The 21,662-nt window shown below is 38.5% G+C and overlaps 1 protein-coding gene across 4 annotated transcripts in view; it reads left to right on the plus strand.

Moving 5' to 3' along the window:
• The window catches only part of LOC110465655 (sortilin-related receptor-like), an 80,207-nt gene that overhangs the window by 43,803 nt on the left and 14,742 nt on the right, over positions 1-21,662 (plus strand). For 3 of the 4 annotated variants that reach the window (XR_002464634.1, XM_021521607.1, XM_021521608.1), the window contains 13 exons: positions 957-1,088; positions 1,985-2,122; positions 3,985-4,119; positions 5,701-5,859; positions 6,138-6,240; positions 6,751-6,923; positions 7,776-7,885; positions 9,974-10,087; positions 12,490-12,727; positions 14,423-14,518; positions 15,949-16,058; positions 18,796-19,000; positions 20,257-20,363. Coding sequence is in view for 3 of the 4 variants with exons in the window: in XM_021521607.1 (XP_021377282.1) it covers positions 957-1,088; positions 1,985-2,122; positions 3,985-4,119; positions 5,701-5,859; positions 6,138-6,240; positions 6,751-6,923; positions 7,776-7,885; positions 9,974-10,087; positions 12,490-12,727; positions 14,423-14,518; positions 15,949-16,058; positions 18,796-19,000; positions 20,257-20,363 (1,820 nt within the window). In the remaining variant the exon portion in view is untranslated. Of the gene's footprint in view, positions 1-956; positions 1,089-1,984; positions 2,123-3,984; positions 4,120-5,700; positions 5,860-6,137; positions 6,241-6,750; positions 6,924-7,775; positions 7,886-9,973; positions 10,088-12,489; positions 12,728-14,422; positions 14,519-15,948; positions 16,059-18,795; positions 19,001-20,256; positions 20,364-21,465; positions 21,657-21,662 lie in introns of those variants that run through there. The other variant, XM_021521609.1, reaches the window with a different exon arrangement.

The raw sequence follows: 21,662 nt of genomic DNA on the forward strand, positions 1-21,662 counted from the left end.
GCCGCCATCTTGTTCCGACTGAACCGTTGCATTGTGGGATCGCGCACCTCTGACGTTGGGCCTAGCTTGCGCATCTCTCAAGAGTTTAACAAGCGCCATTCGTTTTGAACCCTTCCGAAAGACGATGTTTTTGCGTGAAAGCTCCTGCTGTAGACGAGTCAACGTCCAGTTCTCCAGAAGTTCCGGGTCGTACGGAGTGGGCCGGTTGGATGTGCGCTTAGGACCCATGATGGTTGAGAATGTCGGAGAATATAGCGAACTTCACTCCAAGAATGAAGAATAAGGCAAGACAGACTATACTGTATACCTGCGTTGTCCTAGGCAGCTGAATTATAGTAACTTACCGACGTAAAAGTCATATTCCGTAGCACTCATGAAAAAACAAATCGCCAATGTAACTACACTATAATCCGTATGCTACTGATCCTAGCCCAAAATGGCGCAGTGAATGTCCGACCGCTAGCACACCGAATAAAACTGAATTTGTTGATCCATAGTGATACTGAACTGTCCGAAAAATTAAGGAAACTGATCAAAAGTTGTTATTACAACACTTCTCCAAAGTATGTCACCCTAGTCGTCAAACGTGAAGAAATATTGATAGGAAATACGTAGAATAATACACATCGACAACCGTGGTTCACTGCAGCCTCCCCGGATGAAGGGGGCTGCTACCAATTAAGAGACCCCTATAGGGGACAATATACTGCTCTGCGATTGGTCAATTCCCATCTACTAATTACCATACCTTCATTAACATATATAACCCAAACAACCCATGCCATAATTATGACTGAATAGAGAAACGTCATGAGTTGGATATAACTATACAAAACAACTTATATTATATAATAACAACTAAAACAAAAGAGGAGCTGGCTACATCGTTGTATACAAACTATAATTTAATATATGAAATATCAAATTATCATTTGATTGTTGTGTTGTTGTTACAGTGCAGACGACGCATGCTCCGATAGTCTGTCGACCCAATGAGTTCAAGTGTCGAAACCAACATTGTATTGGCATGAATCTACGATGTAACGGTCACAGCGATTGCCTTGACGGCAGTGATGAAGACCGCTGTTGTAAGTTTCCATTATTATTCTACATGAAGCCATTCACCCCTTAAGTCACATTTGAACCTTACCAAATGAAAGACTGGGCAAGTCCAGTTTAAATATGTAGGGGTGAAGGAGTTAACTCATTCATCCCTGAAGACACATTTGAACTCTTCCAATTCAAAGGGTTTGAACAGTTCATTATGAAAATTCAGGGATGAGTGAGTTAAATAGGAATGTTTGATGACAAAGGTTAAGAAATAAGTCTTCATGGAAATTAATGGAACTGGTAAAAATGACAACTTCCTTAAAAATGGTTATGCAAATGTATTTAGTCCTCATTGGTTAGAAAATTATATTTCTTAATAAACTCTTTTCCATTGACCAGATAGTAATACTAACCGGTAATATGAATTTACAGGGTTTTGACTCGGCTAGCCACAGGCTTCTTATCTCATTTACTCCCGAAATTTCATAATGAACTACTCAAACCTTTGAATTGGAAGAGTCCAAATGTGTTTTCAGGGGTGAATGAGCTAAATAAATAATGTGTGGTGTGCCTCGATGTCTTAGATGAGAAAAACCAGCAGACTGTTGAAAATTATTCCCCAAGCTTGATTTCACAGTTTTGTTGAAATAATACCCTAGAATACAAATTTTGTTTCATGCACCAAAATTTAAGGGTTTTTTCCCTGAAATGCTTTTTAACGGGTCCTTGTCTGCATTTACGCATTAACAGAACTACCACATTTTTTTTGGACAATTTGAAATTTCCTTATAGTCCTGCAGACTGCAATATAAAATAAATATAAATCTTGAATAACTTTCCTTCTCAAACAAGTATTACAGTATAGAATTTGTTTTATTTTTGGATGGGTGTTTTTTTTCGAAAGAATTCTGAAATGTTTGTGTTTGCGTAACAGATATGAGCACGACATCACGGCCGGTGGTCTGCAATGCTGGTCAGTTCCAATGTGACAACAAATTGTGTATTCCCACCTCCTGGGTGTGTGATAACTACCCTGACTGTGACAACGGCCAGGACGAGAAAGACTGCAATGGTAGGTCAACGCGTCTGTCTGTAGTATTATAGGTCAAGGTTATCCTAGTCACCAAAATTGGGGGAGCTCAGTCATCTCTGGTCATCAAGGTGAGGTAGGTCAAGGTTGTTTGGGTTCAAAATGAGATGGATCAAGGTCATTCCAGGTACTAGGGTGAGGAAATTCAAGGTAATCTTAAGTCACTTCAGTAAGAGAAAAGGTGTTCTCCTGTTAACAAAAACAAGATCATGACACTTTATTTAAGGCTGTCTTAGGTCATGACATGAAGGTGGGTCAATATTGATTTTACCATAAACCTATAAGTGAAAATAGTCTGGAGTCAGTATAGTATGGTTTGTGTGTACAGTGAAACCTTGTTAGTCTGGACACTTTGGTTTGTGTGTACAGTAGAACCTTGTTGGTCTGGACACTTTGGTTTGTGTGGACAGTAGAACCTTGTTGGTCTTGACACTTTGGTTTGTGTGGACAGTAGAACCTTGTTGGTCTGGACACGTTGGTTTGTGTGGACAGTGGAACCTTGTTGGTCTGGACACCGGGTTTTGTGGACAGTAGAACCTTGTTAGTCTTGACACTTTGGTGTGTGTGTACAGTAGAACCTTGTTAGTCTGGACACTTTGGTGTGTGTGTACAGTAGAACTTTGTTGGTTTAGACACTTCGGTTTGGGTGTACAGTAGAATCTTGTTTGTCTGGACACTTTGGTTTGTGTGTATGGTAGAACCTTGTAAGTCTGGACACTTGGGTTTGTGCGAACAGTAGAACCTTGTTAGTCTTGACACTTTGGTTTGTGTAAACAGTGGAACCTTGTTGGTCTGGACACTTTGGTTTGTATTTACAGTAGAACCTTGTAAGTCTGGACACTTTAGATGGTGTATAGAGTAGAGCCTTGTAAGTTTAGACACTTTGGTTTGTGTGTACAGTAGAACCTTGTTAGTCTTGACACTTTGGTGTGTGTGTACAGTAGAACCTTGTTAGTCTTGACACTTTGGTTTATGTGTACAGTGGAACCTTGTTAGTCTGGACACTTTGGTTTGTGTGTACAGTAGAACCTTTTTAGTCCGAACACTTTGGTTTGTATATACAGTAGAACCTTGTTAGTCTGAACACTTTGGTTTGTATGTACAGTAGAACCTTGTTAGTCCGGACACTTTGGTTTGTGTGTACAGTAGAACCTTGCTGGTTCAGACACTTTGGTTTGTGTGTACAGTAGAACCTTGTTGGTTTAGACACTTCGGTTTGTGTGTACAGTAGAATCTTGTTTGTCTGGACACTTTGGTTTGTGTGTACAGTAGAACCTTGTTAGTCTTGACACTTTGGTTTGTGTGTACAGTAGAACTTTGTTAGTCTGGACACTTTGGTTTGTGTGTACAGTAGAACCTTTTTAGTCTGAACACTTTGGTTTGTGTGTACAGTAGAACCTTGTTAGTCTGGACACTTTCGTTTGTGTGTACAGTAGAACCTTGCTGGTTTAGACCCTTTGGTTTGTGTGTACAGTAGAACTTTGTTGGTTTAGACCCTTATGTTTGTGTGTACAGTAGAACCTTGTTGATCTGGACACTTTGGTTTGTGTGTACAGTAGAACCTTGTTGGTCTAGACTCTCTGGTTTCTGTGCATTGGAACTTTGTTAGTCTTGCAGATGAAAAAACCAAATTGATATTCTATGTTGAAGCAGACCAGTCCTGAGAATATGGTTTAGCTGGTGTAATATCTGTATTTGGAAGCAGGCAATATCGCCAGATGTAGGCGGAGGTTGTAGGTTATCACAAATATATTCACTTTTGGAATGTTATTCATTTCATATGCAGTTTAAGTGATATTCTAAGCAAGGATACAATATAAAGTGACGTTACTTACTCCCGACAGGTACCCAGGTGTGTGGCCCTACAGATTTCCGATGCGAGATGGTGGAGGGTTGTACAACCTTGAACCGCGTTTGCGATGGCGTCAACGACTGTGCCGATAACTCAGATGAGTATAATTGCGGATCATCCACCCCGGGTAAGTACAGTATAGCTGGTTATTTTCATAGAGGATTTAACTCATTCACCCCTGAAGACACATTTGAACTCTTCCAATTCAAAGGTTGGAATAGTTCATTGTGCAATTTCAGGGGTCAATGAGTTAATATTGATATATTCGCTCTCACCAAAAGAAGAAAGCAATTACCCATCAAATATAATACCATGAAAGACTGAGATAAGAGAAAAGACCCATTTACCCTTTTATTGTCGAATAATGAAGATTAAAAAAACCTAATGCAATATCTTCATTTTCATAAAACACTGGTCAAATGAATCATCATATCACACAAATGCTTAAGTATCCTCTTGAGCACAATAATTTTTCCAGGAAATGTGGCATAAATTTTAATCCCATGAATTAGTTCTGATCAATACAACTGCAAAATATTAGCTCTACAGATCACTGTATAGGTTTAAATATTTGCTGGGTCTATAATTATGTACCGTCTCTGGTGACCAAGAATACGAAATTGATTCCCCCGATAATTGAGGATAAGAGATTTGAAAACAAATAAAGATTATTTTGTTACATTAGAGGATAAGAGATTTCACGATGAATAGAGATGTCTTAATGACAAATGATGATAAGATATTTCATGAAGAATAAGGATGTCTTAATGACAAATGATGATAAGATATTTCATGCAGAATAAAGATGTCTTAATGACAAATGATGATAAGATATTTCATGAAGAATAAGGATGTCTTAATGACAAATGATGATAAGATATTTCATGCAGAATAAAGATGTCTTAATGACAAATGATGATAAGATATTTCATGAAGAATAAGGATGTCTTAATGACAAATGATGATAAGATATTTCATGCAGAATAAAGATGTCTTAATGACAAATGATGATAAGATATTTCATGAAGAATAAGGATGTCTTAATGACAAATGATGATAAGATATTTCATGCAGAATAAAGATGTCTTAATGACAAATGATGATAAGATATTTCATGCAGAATAAAGATGTCTTAATGACAAATGATGATAAGATATTTCATGCAGAATAAAGATGTCTTAATGACAAATGATGATAAGATATTTCATGCAGAATAAAGATGTCTTAATGACAAATGATGATAAGATATTTCATGCAGAATAAAGATGTCTTAATGACAAATGATGATAAGATATTTCATGCAGAATAAAGATGTCTTAATGACAAATGATGATAAGATATTTCATGCAGAATAAAGATGTCTTAATGACAAATGATGATAAGATATTTCATGCAGAATAAAGATGTCTTAATGACAAATGATGATAAGATATTTCATGCAGAATAAAGATGTCTTAATGACAAATGATGATAAGATATTTCATGAAGAATAAGGATGTCTTAATGACAAATGATGATATTTCATGAAGAATAAGGATGTCTTAATGGCAAATGATGATAAGATATTTCACGATGAACAAAGATGTCTTAATCACAAATGATGATAAGATATTTCATGCAGAATGAAGATGTCTTAATGACAAATGATGATAAGATATTTCATGAAAGATAAGAATGAGTTGATGGCACATTGATATTTGTTCTGTAGCAGTTACACAGAAACCGGGCCACTGCACCGCGTGTGACGCCCATCACTTGACCTGTTCGAGGTACTGTAAGTGTGTACTTTGGATGAATACCTGTGACCAGATCAGTGACTGTTTGGACAACTCAGATGAGATGCTGCCCAGTTGTCAGAATCGTCTAGGTAGGTTCATCATAAAAAAGGAAGAGACATTTCAGGTAACCGGAGACAAAGGCTCAAATGACATGTTACAATCCCTCTTAGCCTGTCGTCTGCTAATAATTGACATTTTGAGCATCTTTTTAAAAAAAATATGAAGTTCAGGATCACTCAAGAGAATCACACATCTCAAGTTAACTTGTAAGACAGATTAATTGTTTGTATGAAACCGAAAATTAATTATTGAATTGAAATTGATTCTCATCAGTATAAATTTGACATGTGAATGTTTATTTCCGCAGTCAATACTGGATATATCCAAGACATTGACAGCGACAGTGACAGTATATCTATGAGATGGAATCATTTGTTCGCGGTCCAAGTGTCCTACACGGTCTCGTTTATGTAAGTTTGACTTGTTCATGTAAGCCTGTCTCATTCATGCTTACAAGGAGGCACGGTAATGTAGTGGTAGGACGCAGGGCTCGTGACCGAAGGGTTGCGGGATTGAGTCACGTCACAGCACTGTGTTGTATCTTTGAGCAAGATACTTTACTCAGCTTGTTCCAGTCTACTCAGCTGTAAATGAGTATGTGGTTGGGCAGTGCTTAAATTGTTGAATGCTAGCTGTAAGTGCCGAAATGGCAGCACCGGCTGTATATATGCTCCCCAGGGAGTTGAGAAAGGTGTTGGCTAGTTGCAAAGGCCCTATAACCACGAATAATAATTTGTGAACCATTTTGAGATGACCTACGAACTAGGTTGTGATAAAGCGGTTTATAAAAACCTCAAATTATTATTATTATTATTATTATGCAAGTCAAACTCATTCTTGAAAGCTTGAATGATTCAATTATTACGAAAGCTTTTTTCCATTCTGTCTTGCATACAGTTCAACCTTTGATTTTTTTTCAGCGAGGCAAATAATGAGGGGTCGTATCAGAACAAGAGTGTTGGGAACGCCACCAAGTTTACAATATCCAACCTACGACCTCTGACATCATATCGTATAAGGGTATACGCCAAAGAGAATGGTGGCCTGGAATTCCCGTTCACCGCAAGGCGTGATTACGAAACTAAAGAAGGAGGTTAGTTCAGACTTCTTTTTCTCCCAAACTTCACAGGTGCATTCAAATTTTTGCTGAGGACAAGACTGATAAAATCAATTTCCTGTTATTAGTGATGGGTTGATGATCCATGGGTGGTGGTCGGTTGGTGCAGTGGATAGCACAATTGTCTTTCACCAAGGCGGCCAGGGTTCGATTCCCCAATCGGACTTGGAAAAGTATGGGGTCACCTGCCCGACCACGTGGGTTTTCTCCGGGTACTCCGGTTCCCTCCCACACTAAGACCCCCCCCCTCGCTCTTACCTCCGGGCTAACAAGAGTGATTAGTATAAGTTGACATAACTTGTTTCATAATTGTTATAAAACAAATAGAGCTAATATTTTATATTTGATGATCGATTGTATTAAAAAAATTGATCCGTTTGCCATTTCCGATCCCAATTATTGATTACAAATTCCATAATCAATCTAATCGGTTCATCATTGAAATCCGAGTATTTAAATGTCTTCCATGTAAAGTACACTTTGAAAGTCACACATTGTTATGATTTATACAATATGATTGATAAAAACGCATAAAAGTTGCTTGACATCCATTCAGTATAAAAGATAGAAACCAAGTGTATAGTTAACAACTCTGTCTACTGATGTTATAAGTAGTGTTCTCACTGTATTTGGGTATTCACTCCCAAAAAATTATAAACCGATTATGCAATCGATCATCGATTGGTTTACTCCTTCCGATTACAAACCGGTTATCCATTATGATTTTTAACCGATTTCCCATCACTACCTGTTACTGATCATTGTAAGCGTCCAATTTTATTACATCAGTGTAGTATTATACAATATGTTTTTTTCGCCTTTTTGTAGTGCCCGACGCCCCTGTGAACTTTCAAGCAAGTTACAATGGTCAAGAAAATTACTTCAAGCTCCAGTGGAAGCCCCCTGGGAACAACAGTGGCGTCATACGACACTACACAGTTAGTCGTCAAGAATATATCACTCTACCGTGTTCCTTTTTATCACATAATGTTCTGTGTTATCCAGGGAATATACCCATGTCCTATTTTTTTTTGCATATTGACACATGTAATATGACCTATCAGCCCTGTGATAGGTTGTAAGTTTCATTTTTTTTTCAATTGTGACGTCACGCCTAGGACAAGAACATGACGTCACAGGCTTATGTACTGGAGTCAAAGTGTCAGCTTTTTACATTTCAAGGTTGCATGAAAATTGTCGTTTTACACGAAAAAATGCGACAAATCTTGATTATACGATAAAAAGGATCTTACACTCGTTTTCATTTCATATGAAATTTACCGGTATGAAACTCGTCACCAAGTGCCAGAGGCTTTTTGCTAAATTGAAAAATTCCTAGACTTGTTTCCTAAATCTCATATGAAATGGAAACTCATATAAGATTCTATATGTACAGGGGAAATTTTGCCACAGTGAAGTTTTTGCCTTTTTTCACCTTTCATATAATGAGGGTAATATATACAGTAGTCAAATATGAAAGTTGAAAATTAGCACTAGGCGAAAATAGATTTTATCAGCTTAGGGCGAATGAACTCTGCGTATCTTTTACCCTAATATTGAACCAATTTATAAATCATCCATACCACTGGAAAGAGCACGCTATAGTTTGCTTTATACTGAGAATGTAAACTTCAAATTACAGATAAGATGGATATTAGTGTAGATCAAATACTTACAGTGAAATAGAATTTAGGAAATTGAATATATATGAGGTATAGTTTCCCTAATATGTTGTCTTAAAATATTGAAATATTCTTAAAATTAACTTGCATTTTGTTTGATTTGAAGGTACTATGTTAAAGTTTTGAACACTGGGAAAAACAACGAGGGTTGGTGGGAGAAACAGAAATAGGGTTGACGGGAATGCAGTAATAGGGTTGATGGAGAAACAGAAATAGGGTTGACAGGGATACAGAAAAAGGGTTGATGGAGAAACAGAAATAGGGGTGATGGAGAAACAGAAATAGGGTTTACAGGGATACAGAAATAGGGTTGATAGAGAAATAGAAATAGGGTTGACAGGGATGCAGAAATAGGGTTGATGGAGAAACAGAAATAGGGGTGATGGAGAAACAGAAATAGGGTTTACAGGGATACAGAAATAGGGTTGATGGCGATATAGAAACAGGGTTGACAGGGATACAGATATAGGGTTGATTGAGAAACAGAAATAAAGTTGATGGTAAAACAGAAATAGGGTTGATAGAGAAATAGAAATAGGGTTGACAGGGATGCAGAAATAGGGTTGATGGAGAAACAGAAATAGGGTTTACAGGGATACAGAAATAGGGGTGATGGAGAAACAGAAATAGGGTTGATGGGGATATAGAAACAGGGTTGACAGGGAGACAGATATAGGGTTGATTGAGAAACAGAAATAGGGTTGGTGGCGATATAGAAACAGGGTTGACAGGGATACAGGTATAGGGTTGATTGAGAAACAGAAACAAAGTTGATGGTAAAACAGAAATAGGGTTGATAGAGAAATAGAAAGAGGGTTGACAGGGATGCAGAAATAGGGTTGATTGAGAAACAGAAATAAAGTTGATGGTAAAACAGAAATAGGGTTGATATAGAAATAGGGTTGACAGGGATGCAGAAATAGGGTAAATTGAGAAACAGTAATAAAGTTGATGGTAAAGCAGAAATAGGGTTGATAGAGAAATAGAAAAAGGGTTGACAGGGATGCAGAAATAAGGTTAATTGAGAAACAGAAATAGGGTTGATGGCGATATAGAAACAGGGTTGACAATGATGCTGCTTGCAGAAACAGTGTTGACAAGGATACAGATATAGGGTTGATTGGGAAACAGAAATAGAGTTGATGGAGAAACAGAATTAGGGTTGATGGAGAAACAAATGTAAGTAGATGAAGGGACAAAAAATAGGGTTGATTTAGAAATAGGGTTGACAGGGATGCAGAAATTGTGTTGAAAGAGACACAGAAATAGGGTTGATGGAGAGACAGAAATAGGGCTGATAGAGAAAGAGACATAAGATTGATTTGCAAACTTTTGACATTTCAGCTGTACTACACCACCACTGGGTCATCAAAACCTATGATTAAGATTATACCACTCGTCGCCTCCTACAGACTTTACATTCCCACTGAGACAGCAGGCCTCACCTATAAATTCTGGGTAAGTTAACAACGGAAGGCAACTATCTGTAGTGTTAGGCTTCACACGCTCTGGGGAGCATCAAATGTAAGGGAGGTAACTGTTGGCAGTACTGGCTAGGGGGAGGATTGCATGTTAGGAAAGTAATTTTCAGTAGGGAGGTAACTGTGTGCTGTCTAAGGGAGGTAACCGCAGTGTTGTGTACACAAACATGAGGAGGGTCATGTCTGAGGGAACGGGGTGGGGTGGGGTCATGTCTAAGGGAGGTAACTGCAGTGTTGTGTACACAAACATGAGGTGGGTCATGTCTGAGGGAACGGGGTGGGGGGGGGTCATGTCTAAGGGAGGTAACTGCATTGTTGTGTACACAAACATGAGGAGAGTCATGTCTGAGGGAACGGGGTGGGGGGGGGTCATGTCTAAGGGAGGTAGCTGTTGTGTTGTGTACACAAAACATGAGGAGGATCTTGTCTAAGGGAGGTAACTGTGGTGTTGTGTACACAAACATGAGGCGGGTCATGTCTAAGGGAGGTAACTGCATTGTTGTGTACACAAACATGAGGATGGTCATGTCTGAGGGAACGGGGTGGGGTGGGGGCATGTCTAAGGGAGGTAACTGCAGTGTTGTGTACACAAACATGAGGAGGGTCATGTCTAAGGGAGGTAGCTGTGGTGTTGTGTACACAAAACATGAGGAGGATCATGTCTAAGGGAGGTAACTGTGGTGTTGTGTACACAAACATGAGGAGGGTCATGTCTAAGGGAGGTAACTGTGGTGTTGTGTACACAAACATGAGGAGGGTCATGTCTAAGGGAGGTAACTGTGGTGTTGTGTACACAAACATGAGGAGGGTCATGTCTAAGGGAGGTAACTGTGGTGTTGTGTACACAAACATGAGGAGGGTCATGTCTAAGGGAGGTAACTGTGGTGTTGTGTACACAAACATGAGGAGGGTCATGTCTAAGGGAGGTAACTGTGGTGTTGTGTACACAAACATGAGGAGGGTCATGTCTAAGGGAGGTAACTGTGGTGTTGTGTACACAAACATGAGGAGGGTCATGTCTAAGGGAGGTAACTGTGGTGTTGTGTACACAAACATGAGGAGGGTCATGTCTAAGGGAGGTAACTGTGGTGTTGTGTACACAAACATGAGGAGGGTCATGTCTAAGGGAGGTAACTGTGGTGTTGTGTACACAAACATGAGGAGGGTCATGTCTAAGGGAGGTAACTGTGGTGTTGTGTACACAAACATGAGGAGGGTCATGTCTAAGGGAGGTAACTGTGGTGTTGTGTACACAAACATGAGGAGGGTCATGTCTAAGGGAGGTAACTGTGGTGTTGTGTACACAAACATGAGGAGGGTCATGTCTAAGGGAGGTAACTGTGGTGTTGTGTACACAAACATGAGGAGGGTCATGTCTAAGGGAGGTAACTGTGGTGTTGTGTACACAAACATGAGGAGGGTCATGTCTAAGGGAGGTAACTGTGGTGTTGTGTACACAAACATGAGGAGGGTCATGTCTAAGGGAGGTAACTGTGGTGTTGTGTACACAAACATGAGGAGGGTCATGTCTAAGGGAGGTAACTGTGGTGTTGTGTACACAAACATGAGGAGGGTCATGTCTAAGGGAGGTAACTGTGGTGTTGTGTACACAAACATGAGGAGGGTCATGTCTAAGGGAGGTAACTGTGGTGTTGTGTACACAAACATGAGGAGGGTCATGTCTAAGGGAGGTAACTGTGGTGTTGTGTACACAAACATGAGGAGGGTCATGTCTAAGGGAGGTAACTGTGGTGTTGTGTACACAAACATGAGGAGGGTCATGTCTAAGGGAGGTAACTGTGGTGTTGTGTACACAAACATGAGGAGGGTCATGTCTAAGGGAGGTAACTGTGGTGTTGTGTACACAAACATGAGGAGGGTCATGTCTAAGGGAGGTAACTGTGGTGTTGTGTACACAAACATGAGGAGGGTCATGTCTAAGGGAGGTAACTGTGGTGTTGTGTACACAAACATGAGGAGGGTCATGTCTAAGGGAGGTAACTGCGGTGTTGTGTACACAAACATGAGGAGGGTCATGTCTAAGGGAGGTAACTACAGTGTTGTGTACACAAAACATGAGGAGGGTCATGTCTAAGGGAGGTAACTGTGGTGTTGTGTACACAAACATGAGGTGGGTCATGTCTAAGGGAGGTAACTGTAGAGTTGTGTACACAAAACATGAGGAGGGTCATGTCTAAGGGAGGTAACTACAGTGTTGTGTACACAAACATGAGGAGGGTCATGTCTAAGGGAGGTAACTGTGGTGTTGTGTACACAAACATGAGGAGGGTCATGTCTAAGGGAGGTAACTGTGGTGTTGTGTTGTCTATATAAATATGTAGAAAGATCCTGTGAAATGGAGGTAACTTATTTTTGTAGATTACAGCATCTACAAATACGGGGGAGGGAAAGAATTCTAAGAAAGTGACTTTAACTTTGGACGATGAACTGCTGGTGACTGGAGTTGAGAATCTGACGTTGACACCTGGTCAGTACAGTGTGTCCCTGGCCTGGTCCAAGCCTAACAGTAAAGCTACGGTTACAGAATATCAAGTCATGTACAACGATGCACTGGGGACGGAACAAATACTGAAAACTAACGCCACAACTCTGCAAGGTAAGTAATTCTGTCAGTTATTTTCTGCCTTATTAGGTAAAAAAACCTCCTAAACTCTGGTATCAATCTTGATTTGATTCCCTACCATTTATGGGTAGTTTCCCCTACAGAAGAAAATTCCCCTGTTCTTTGAAATTCCACCTATGTGCTTCAAAATTCCCCTATTTCAACAAGAAAATGGCCATTTTTCTTCAAAATATTTCGCCCACTTATGTTTTCTAGTTCAACAGTTAAAATGCATAATACTGCATATATACATTTTCTTCACATAATTCAATCAAAAATTCTGTAATTTTAAGCTAAGTTTTTTATAAATTAAAATATACTGCACACAGGTATGTCAGACAAAACATTTATCTTTTACCTTCATGACGCTAGTGCATTGTATCAAAATTTAATTTCCCCCAAATCTGAAAAAAAAGCAGATTCCCCTAAAACCTAGATTGATCCTGGATAGTGATCATTGACAACAGGCAACATGGTTAACATCATCCCCGATATCCAGGGGTTACGCTCACATTCGCTCCCTGCATCCCTGGAACATATCATTGCAAAACTGAAAGCTAAGTGTGCACCGCTTTGTGGATGAGACAAGAAGACTAAATTAATCCTTTGATGTATATCAAAAGAATTTCCCAGATGCATAACAGTAAAATTGACTGGCTTTGATGTCGGGTGTCTCTCCATTGTATTCTTCTTAGGACAGGTATCAGCCTGGCGATTGGTCAGGTTGTTTTACCTTAGACCAATCAAATTGCGAACCCTGTGCCTTTTGGGCCTGTATCCCTTGGATTTTATGTAGGATGGGTTGTCAATAAATATACATGATTTATTTAATTGTTAATATCTAAAGCATAAACAGAAAATGATTAAATAAAAGTTGCAAAATGTTCATTTCACAAGCTAAATTGGAGTTATCTTCCCTGCACTGTTTAATTGAATTGTTATGACAGAATATATGTAATGTTTGTAAATAAGTTTGGAAAGGACTTAAATAGGCCTAGCCTGATGTCCAATCCAATTGACATATGTAAAGTCAATAAAATCTGTTGAAACGAAAAGTGCCTTCATTTCCTGGGCCCATATTCATGAAGTCACTCAGATGCTTAAAATCAGATTCTTGCTCAAGCTGGTTTCCTTGTTCCAGTGATAAAGTAAGGAAAATAAAACATTTTTAGCCCACAATTATCAGATGGTGGGCTGTTCAAATCACCCTTGGTCCATGGTCCGTCAGTCCTGAAACAGTTCTTGTTATTGCTATTTCTCAGAGAGTGCTATTATTATGCATATAAAATTTTGGGGGCCATCTTAAATTTCAAGGGCTCAAATTTGTTAGCTCTATTTCTCTGAAGTACTGGAGGAATCTTTCTGAAATTACACAGCTAGGTTCCCCCTTGCTGATATAAAATTTTGGAACTAATCTGGGAAAACCAGGATGGCCAACAGGCAGCCACCATCCCATCCATGTATATAAACTGTGTTGACATGATACATATATATATATATATATATGTAAGGTTGTGTAGAGATGATACATATATATATATATATATGTAAGGTTGTGTTGACATGATACATATATATATGTAAGGTTGTGTTGACATAAGTACATCAGGTTGTGTTGACACCTATACAATTGAAGTCTGAAGTTACATCAACGGCAAGGCTAAAGTCTATGATTTTCTTGTTAAACAGTGCCCCACCTGTGCCCTCACCAAAGATACACGTTCCACGTAAAGGCCATCAACGGCCACGGACCCAGTCCTCCTGTGTCGCACGCAACATCTACAGGTAAGTACGATATATTATGATACCTCATCTATGTAATGTGTCAGAGTAACTTATATTAATCTCATGATGGGAAATAAAACACTGTGTCGCCCCTCACATGCTCAAGTTTCCTTCGTCTTGTTTCCCATATTCTTAGCCTCTCTAGCAACTGCACAATAGCGACCACTCCTGTGTTCTGAAGCAGATGAAAATGGTTGTGTGTCTACTTGGAAATCTTGGTATAATGAAATATTAATGCCCTTTTTGTAGGGAAAACACAATTCTTTGTTTCATCTTGATTTAATTGGTTTTATGACAATATATGTATATACTGCACCTGAAAATGTATACATCCCTAATAATAATAATTCATCACTAGGTCAAATGTCAACATAGGCTATTATAAAACATGATTATGGAACAATTATAAAATATGATTATGGAACTATTATAAAATATGATTATAGAACTATTATAAAATATGATTATGGTACTATTATAAAATATGATTATGGAACACAATTAAACTAAGTAACAGTCTGAGATAAAACGCTACCAAGTTCCCTCAAATAAATGACATTGACCCACTTTCAAGTTTCGAGGCAAGAAAGGTAAAATATGTGAAAACTTAAAACAACATTATCTATAATGTGTCCACTCAAGATCTATGATACTGAAATGGTTCCTTTTCTAATGTGTTTGAGGTCAAAGGTCAAATGTAAGAGCTGACTTAAGGATCAAAAGGCTGTTATTCGTAAAAAGAGCATTATCAATTTTCATCTTCAGTACAAAAAAGCTAAGAGTCATATTTCACCAGTAGTTATATCAATGATACTGTATGCAGGGAAATTTTCAACCAGTCAAAGTCAAAATAATCCGAATTGGCCCAGTGTTAACTTCGCCCTTCACATTAAATTACTATGCATATTATGTTGTTAACTCAAGCTCGCTGTAATGATAAATTCATCCGTATTATGGAGGGCAAAAAATAAAACTGCCACAAAAATGTCCTGTTGTACAGGAGTTCCTCAGCCAAATGCTGTTAACCCTTTCACCCCTATGTAACTTTAGTAGACTCTACCATGCATTTTTCTGGATGAGTCCATTATGGTCTACAGTTTGAAAGGATTAATCTGCCTCAGTGTTACATATTTTGCAAACAAAGTCACAGAAGTGAAATATTTAAAAAAACAAAAAAACACAATTTTTGAAAAAGTACCTTGGGAGAGGCATGCTATGTTTGTTTGTTATTCCGATCCATTAATGCAAAGTTTAATGTATTGTGACTGTTTGCTTACAATCATTGGTAAAGGAAGTGATACTTAAAGGGAAAATTATGAATCTGTGGTTTTTACCTCGGGAGACAAAGAGAATGTTGTCCTTAAAAAACTCTATTAATAGTGAAAAGTATTTATTTTAGATTCTTAATAATTATATACTTTCCCCTGTAGCTCCAGGTTCAGTCCACTATGTAACACCTACCGACCTTTCCTGTGACAACGTTAGCCCTGGGAACTACAAAATCACATGGAAAGCCCCCAAAACAGGTCCTGCAAATGTGGTAAGTATTAAAATAAGGGGCAGTTACTCTGGCAAGTTGTTAACAATAAGGGCGGTAACTCTGGTGAGTGATAAAATAAGGGGCTGTAATTCTAGTGAATGATGAAATTAGGGGCATTAATTCTAGTTAGTGTTTATGATATAAGGGGCAGTAATTCTAGTGAGGTGTTAACAATAAAGGGAAGTAACTATGGTGAGTTGTTTAAAATAGGGGCGCTTACTCTGGTGAGTGATAAAATAAGGGGTTGTAGTTCTAGTTAGTGTTAAAATAAGGGGCAGTAACTCTTTTGAGTTGTTAAAAATAAGGGGCAGTGACTGGTGAGTGATAAAATAAGGGGCTGTAATTATAGTAAGTGTTAAAATAAGGGGCAGTAACTCTGTTGAGTTGTTAAAAATAAGGGGCAGTAACTCTGGTGAGTGATAAAAGAAGGGGCAGTAACTCTGGTGAGTGATAAAATAAAGGCCAGTAATTCTAGTGAGTGGTAAAATAAGGGGCAGTTACTCTGGTGAGTGATAAACTAAGGGGCTGTAAATTTAGTTAGTTTTAAAATAAGAGGCAGTAACTCTGTTGAGTTGTTAAAAATAAGGGGCAGCTACTCTGGTGAGTGATAAAACAAGGGGCAGTAACTCTGGTAAGTGATAAAATAAGGGGCAGTAATTCTAGTGAGTGTTAAAATAAGGGGCAGTTACTCAGGTGAGTGATAAGATAAGGGGCAGTTACTCTGGTGAGTGATAAACTAAGGGGCTGTAATTCTAGTTAGTGTTAAAATAAGGGGAAGTTACTCTGGTGAGTGAAAAAAACAAGGGGGAGTAACTCTGGTGAGTGATCAAATAAGGGGCAGTTATTATATTTAGTGTTCAAATAAGGGGCAGTAGCTCTGGTGAGTGATAAAATAAGGGGCAGTATATCTAGTTAGTGTTCAAATAAGGGGCAGTAACTCTGGTGAGTGTTAACAATAAGAACTTACATGTTTTCCAATATTTACTGTTAGGGTGTTTCTGTCACACACACTAATCAGAGACTGTTAAGGTGTTTCTGTCAAAAACACTAATCAGAGATTGTTAGGGTGTTTCTGTGACACACACCAATCAGAGACTGTTAGGGTGTCTCTGTCACACACACTAATCAGAGATTAGTCATGCTTCTGTCACACACACGAATCAGAGATCAGTCATGCTACTGTCATACACACTAATCAGAGATTAGTCATGCTTCTGTCACACACACGAATCAGAGATCAGTCATGCTACTGTCACACACGCACCAATCAGAGACTGTTAGGGTGTTTCTGTAACACACACTAATCAGAGATCTGTCTTGCTTCCGTCACACACACCAATCAGAGACTGTTAGGGTGTCTCTGTCACACACACTAATCAGAGACTGGTAGGGTGTTTCTGTCACACACACTAATCGGAGATTGTTAGGGTGTTTCTGTAACACACACTAATCAGAGATCTGTCTTGCTTCCGTCACACACACCAATCAGAGACTGTTAGGGTGTCTCTGTCACACACACTAATCAGAGACTGTTAGGGGGTTTCTGTCACACACACTAATCAGAGACTGTTAGGGTGTTTCTGTCACACACACTAATCAGAGACTGTTAAGGTGTTTCTGTCACAAACACTAATCAGAGATTGTTAGGGTGTTTCTGTCACACACGACAATCAGAGACTGTTAGGGTGTTTCTGTCACACACACCAATCAGAGATTGTTAGGGTGTTTCTGTCACACACACTAATCAGAGATTGTTAGGGTGTTTCTGTGACACACACCAATCAGAGACTGTTAGGGTGTTTCTGTCACACACACTAATCAGAGACTGTTAGGGTGTTTCTGTCACACACACTAATCGGAGATTGTTAGGGTGTTTCTGTAACACACACTAATCAGAGATCTGTCTTGCTTCCGTCACACACACCAATCAGAGACTGTTAGGGTGTTTCTGTCAAACACACTAATCAAAGACTGTTAGGGTGTTTCTGTCACACACACTTATCAGAGATTGTTAGGGTGTTTCTGTCACACACACCAATCAGAGACTGTTAGGGAGTTTCTGTCACACACACTAATCAGAGATCATTCATGCTACTGTCACACACACTAATCAGACATCAGTCATGCTACTGTCACACATGCTAATCAGAGATCAGTCATGCTTCTCTCACATACACCAATTAGAGATCAGTCATGTTACTGTCACACACACTTATCTGAGATCAGTCATGCTACTGTCACACTCACTAATCAGAGATCAGTCATGCTACTGTCACACACACTTATCAGAGATCAATCATGCCACAGTCACACACACTAATCACAGATCAGTCATGCTGCTGTCACACACACTAATCAGAGATCAGTCATGCTACTGTCACACACACTTATCAGAGATCAATCATGCCACAGTCACACACACTAATCACAGATCAGTCATGCTACTGTCACACACACTTATCAGAGATCAATCATGCTACTGTCACACACACTAATCAGAGATCAGTCATGCTTCTGTCACACACACTAATCAGAGATCAGTCATGCTACTGTCACACATGCTAATTAGAGATCAGTCGTGCTACTGTCACACACACTAATCAGAGATCAGTCATGCCACTGTCACACACACTAATCACAGATCAGTCATGCTACTGTCACACACACTAATCAGAGATCAGTCATGCTACATGTACCACATCACATTAAAGTTTTGCCTACTGTGCTTTGTCTACAGACCTATATCCTGTACTACGACTACTCAGCTAAAGACATGCAGTTGAGCAACATTGAGAGCCAAGCACACTCCGTAACAGTCAAAGGAAACACCTCGTATATGCTGACATCACTCCGAGCCTGTGAGACTTACTTCTACAGAGTGGGACTCAAGTATCCAGGCACATGCATGCCTGCTGACCAGACTTATTTTACAACTGAAGCTGGTAAGTTGTCGGTCTCGGTGCTTTCAAACATTTGACTAACCTAGAGCTTAACTCATTCACCTCTCAAGACATATTTGAACTCCTCCAATTCAAAGTTTGAAATAGATCACTACGGAATTTCAGGGGTGAATGAGTAAAGCATGCAGAAACACAACAGAAATTGAGTAGAGGGACATTAAGTGTTTCCCTTTTCCGTTGGTCCTTCCCAGTCCTACTTAGTTCCTCTTCCCTAATACTAGAATCCAACAATCATCAAATTTCATATGTGATTCATCGTGAGGCGTTCTACAGCAGTACATCAAATCAATGTCATTTTGACCTATTTTTTTTTGCGTCATTGACAATAATGAAACCTTTCATTTAGCTCTATTCCTTTGGTTAGATTTGACATTTAACTTCTTTTAATGTCGAAGCAGGAGTTTGAGGCATAGAACAGTATCTTAAGAAAAGTTTAATGAAAGTCGACCCCAAGTGGCTAATGCGTCGGACATTCTGCTACCACTAGCCCTCCACCATTGGGTTGCAAGTTCTAGGCCTACATGGGGCAGTAGCCAGGTTCTGGCCATAGGTTGATGGGTTTTTTCCGTGAACTCCGGCTTTCTCCAACAAAACCTGGCACGTCCTTAAATGGCCATAGCTGTTAATAATACGTAAAACACAAACAAACCAAATCAACTCCTCAAACAATTGTTCAAACAAATCAGCTTATGCCTCTAACTCCATTAGGAAACTAGTTGTGTAAATGGACCAATTTCAATGTTCCCCATTTTAGAGATATCTGTGTAAATTGAACCTGCTTTAACTCATTCACCCCTGAAATTTCAAAATGAACTATTCAAACCTTTGAACTGGAAGAGGTCAAATGGGTCTTTAGGGGTGAATGAGTTAAGAGACCATATTTTTGACTTCCATGGTTGGTCCCTTAACACTGGTTTATACAGTAGATAGCACATTCACCTTTTACAAGAAATTACGGGGTTCAATTCCTCGACCGATGAGAAAAAGCTATTGGGTGATCTGCCCGACTGCGCGGGTTTTCTCCAGGTACTCTTGTTTCCTCCCACATAGAGACCCTCTGCACACTTTCATTAGGGCAAACAAGAATTATTTATATAAGTTGGATAAACATGTTATATAATTGTTAAAAAATAAATAGAGTTTATACAACATAAAGTTGGAGGTACATAATTAATGCGCTTGATGTTATTTTGGAGGAAATTGGAGCCAGGTGTATGATCTTTGTTCTTTGTTGATAGATGACAAGGCACCCCCTAAGAACGTGGACTTCCGACTGGATTACAGGACGATGACTAGCGGGAAGTTGATGTGGGATCCACCGTGCCTGAACGTCAATGAACCCGATGTAAGTTACCATACACCAGGTCATGTGATGTAAATACAAAATGCATTAATTGCACAGAAAAAAAACCCTCCAAATTTACAGATTTTATAGTAGGTTAAATAATATCTGAAATTACTCCTGACTTCCCATTGGAAAAATTATTATGATGTCAACTCTAATTTTGGAATAGCAGAATATTACATATTAGTTTTCCCGAAACTAATCAGTTAAAAGTATAATATTACTTACTGTTTAAGTGCTTATTCTTATGAGGGATTCACTTTTTTATGTATCAGTGATCCATTTTAAATTTGCAAAATTATCTGATACTTGTTGTGAATATTTAATGGTATAATAAACAATATAGGAAAGTCCATGAATATTCAATAAGATCAATATTAATTGGATAATGGACAATATTCAGTCAATGAAAATTAATGAGATATTTAATGGAAAAATAAACTATTTCCAAGTAAATGAATATTTAATGAGATGAATACTTAATGGGATGAAATTTAATGAGACAAATATTTAAAAGGATGATAAACAATATTGAAGATTTAATGAGATGAAGATTTTATGAGGTATAAAACACCTATTTGTCAGTCTGTAAATATTAAATGACATGATAACCATTGTGTTTGGTGGTCTACAGAACTACACTGTACATCTTTATATATTAAATGACATGAGATAACCATTGTGTTTGGTGGTCTACAGAACAACACTGTGTACATCTTTATATATTTAATGACATCAGATAACCGTTGTGTTTTGATGGTCTACAGAATTACACTGTGTACATCTTTATATATTTAATGACATCAGATAACCATTGTGTTTGGTGGTATACAGAACAACACTGTGTACATCTTTATATATTAAATTACATCAGAGAACCATTGTGTTTGGTGGTCTACAGAACAACACTGTGGACATCTTTATATATTTAATGACCTCAGATAACCATTGTGTTTGGTGGACTACAGAACAACACTGTGTACATCTTTATATATTAAATGACATAAGATAACCATTGTGTTTGGTGGTCTTCAGAACTACAATGTGTACATCTTTATATTTTTAATGACTTACAATAACCATTGTGTTTGGTGGTCTACAGAACTACACTGTGTACATCTTTATATATTTAATGACATAAGATAACCATTGTGTTTGGTGGTCTTCAGAACTACAATGTGTACATCTTTATATATTTAATGACATAAGATAACCATTGTGTTTGGTGGTCTACAGAACTACACTGTGTACATCTTTATATATTAAATGACATAAGATAACCATTGTGTTTGGTGGTCT

Source organism: Mizuhopecten yessoensis, unplaced genomic scaffold, assembly GCF_002113885.1.
Source record: "Mizuhopecten yessoensis strain PY_sf001 unplaced genomic scaffold, ASM211388v2 scaffold11097, whole genome shotgun sequence".
Taxonomy (NCBI): domain Eukaryota; kingdom Metazoa; phylum Mollusca; class Bivalvia; order Pectinida; family Pectinidae; genus Mizuhopecten; species Mizuhopecten yessoensis.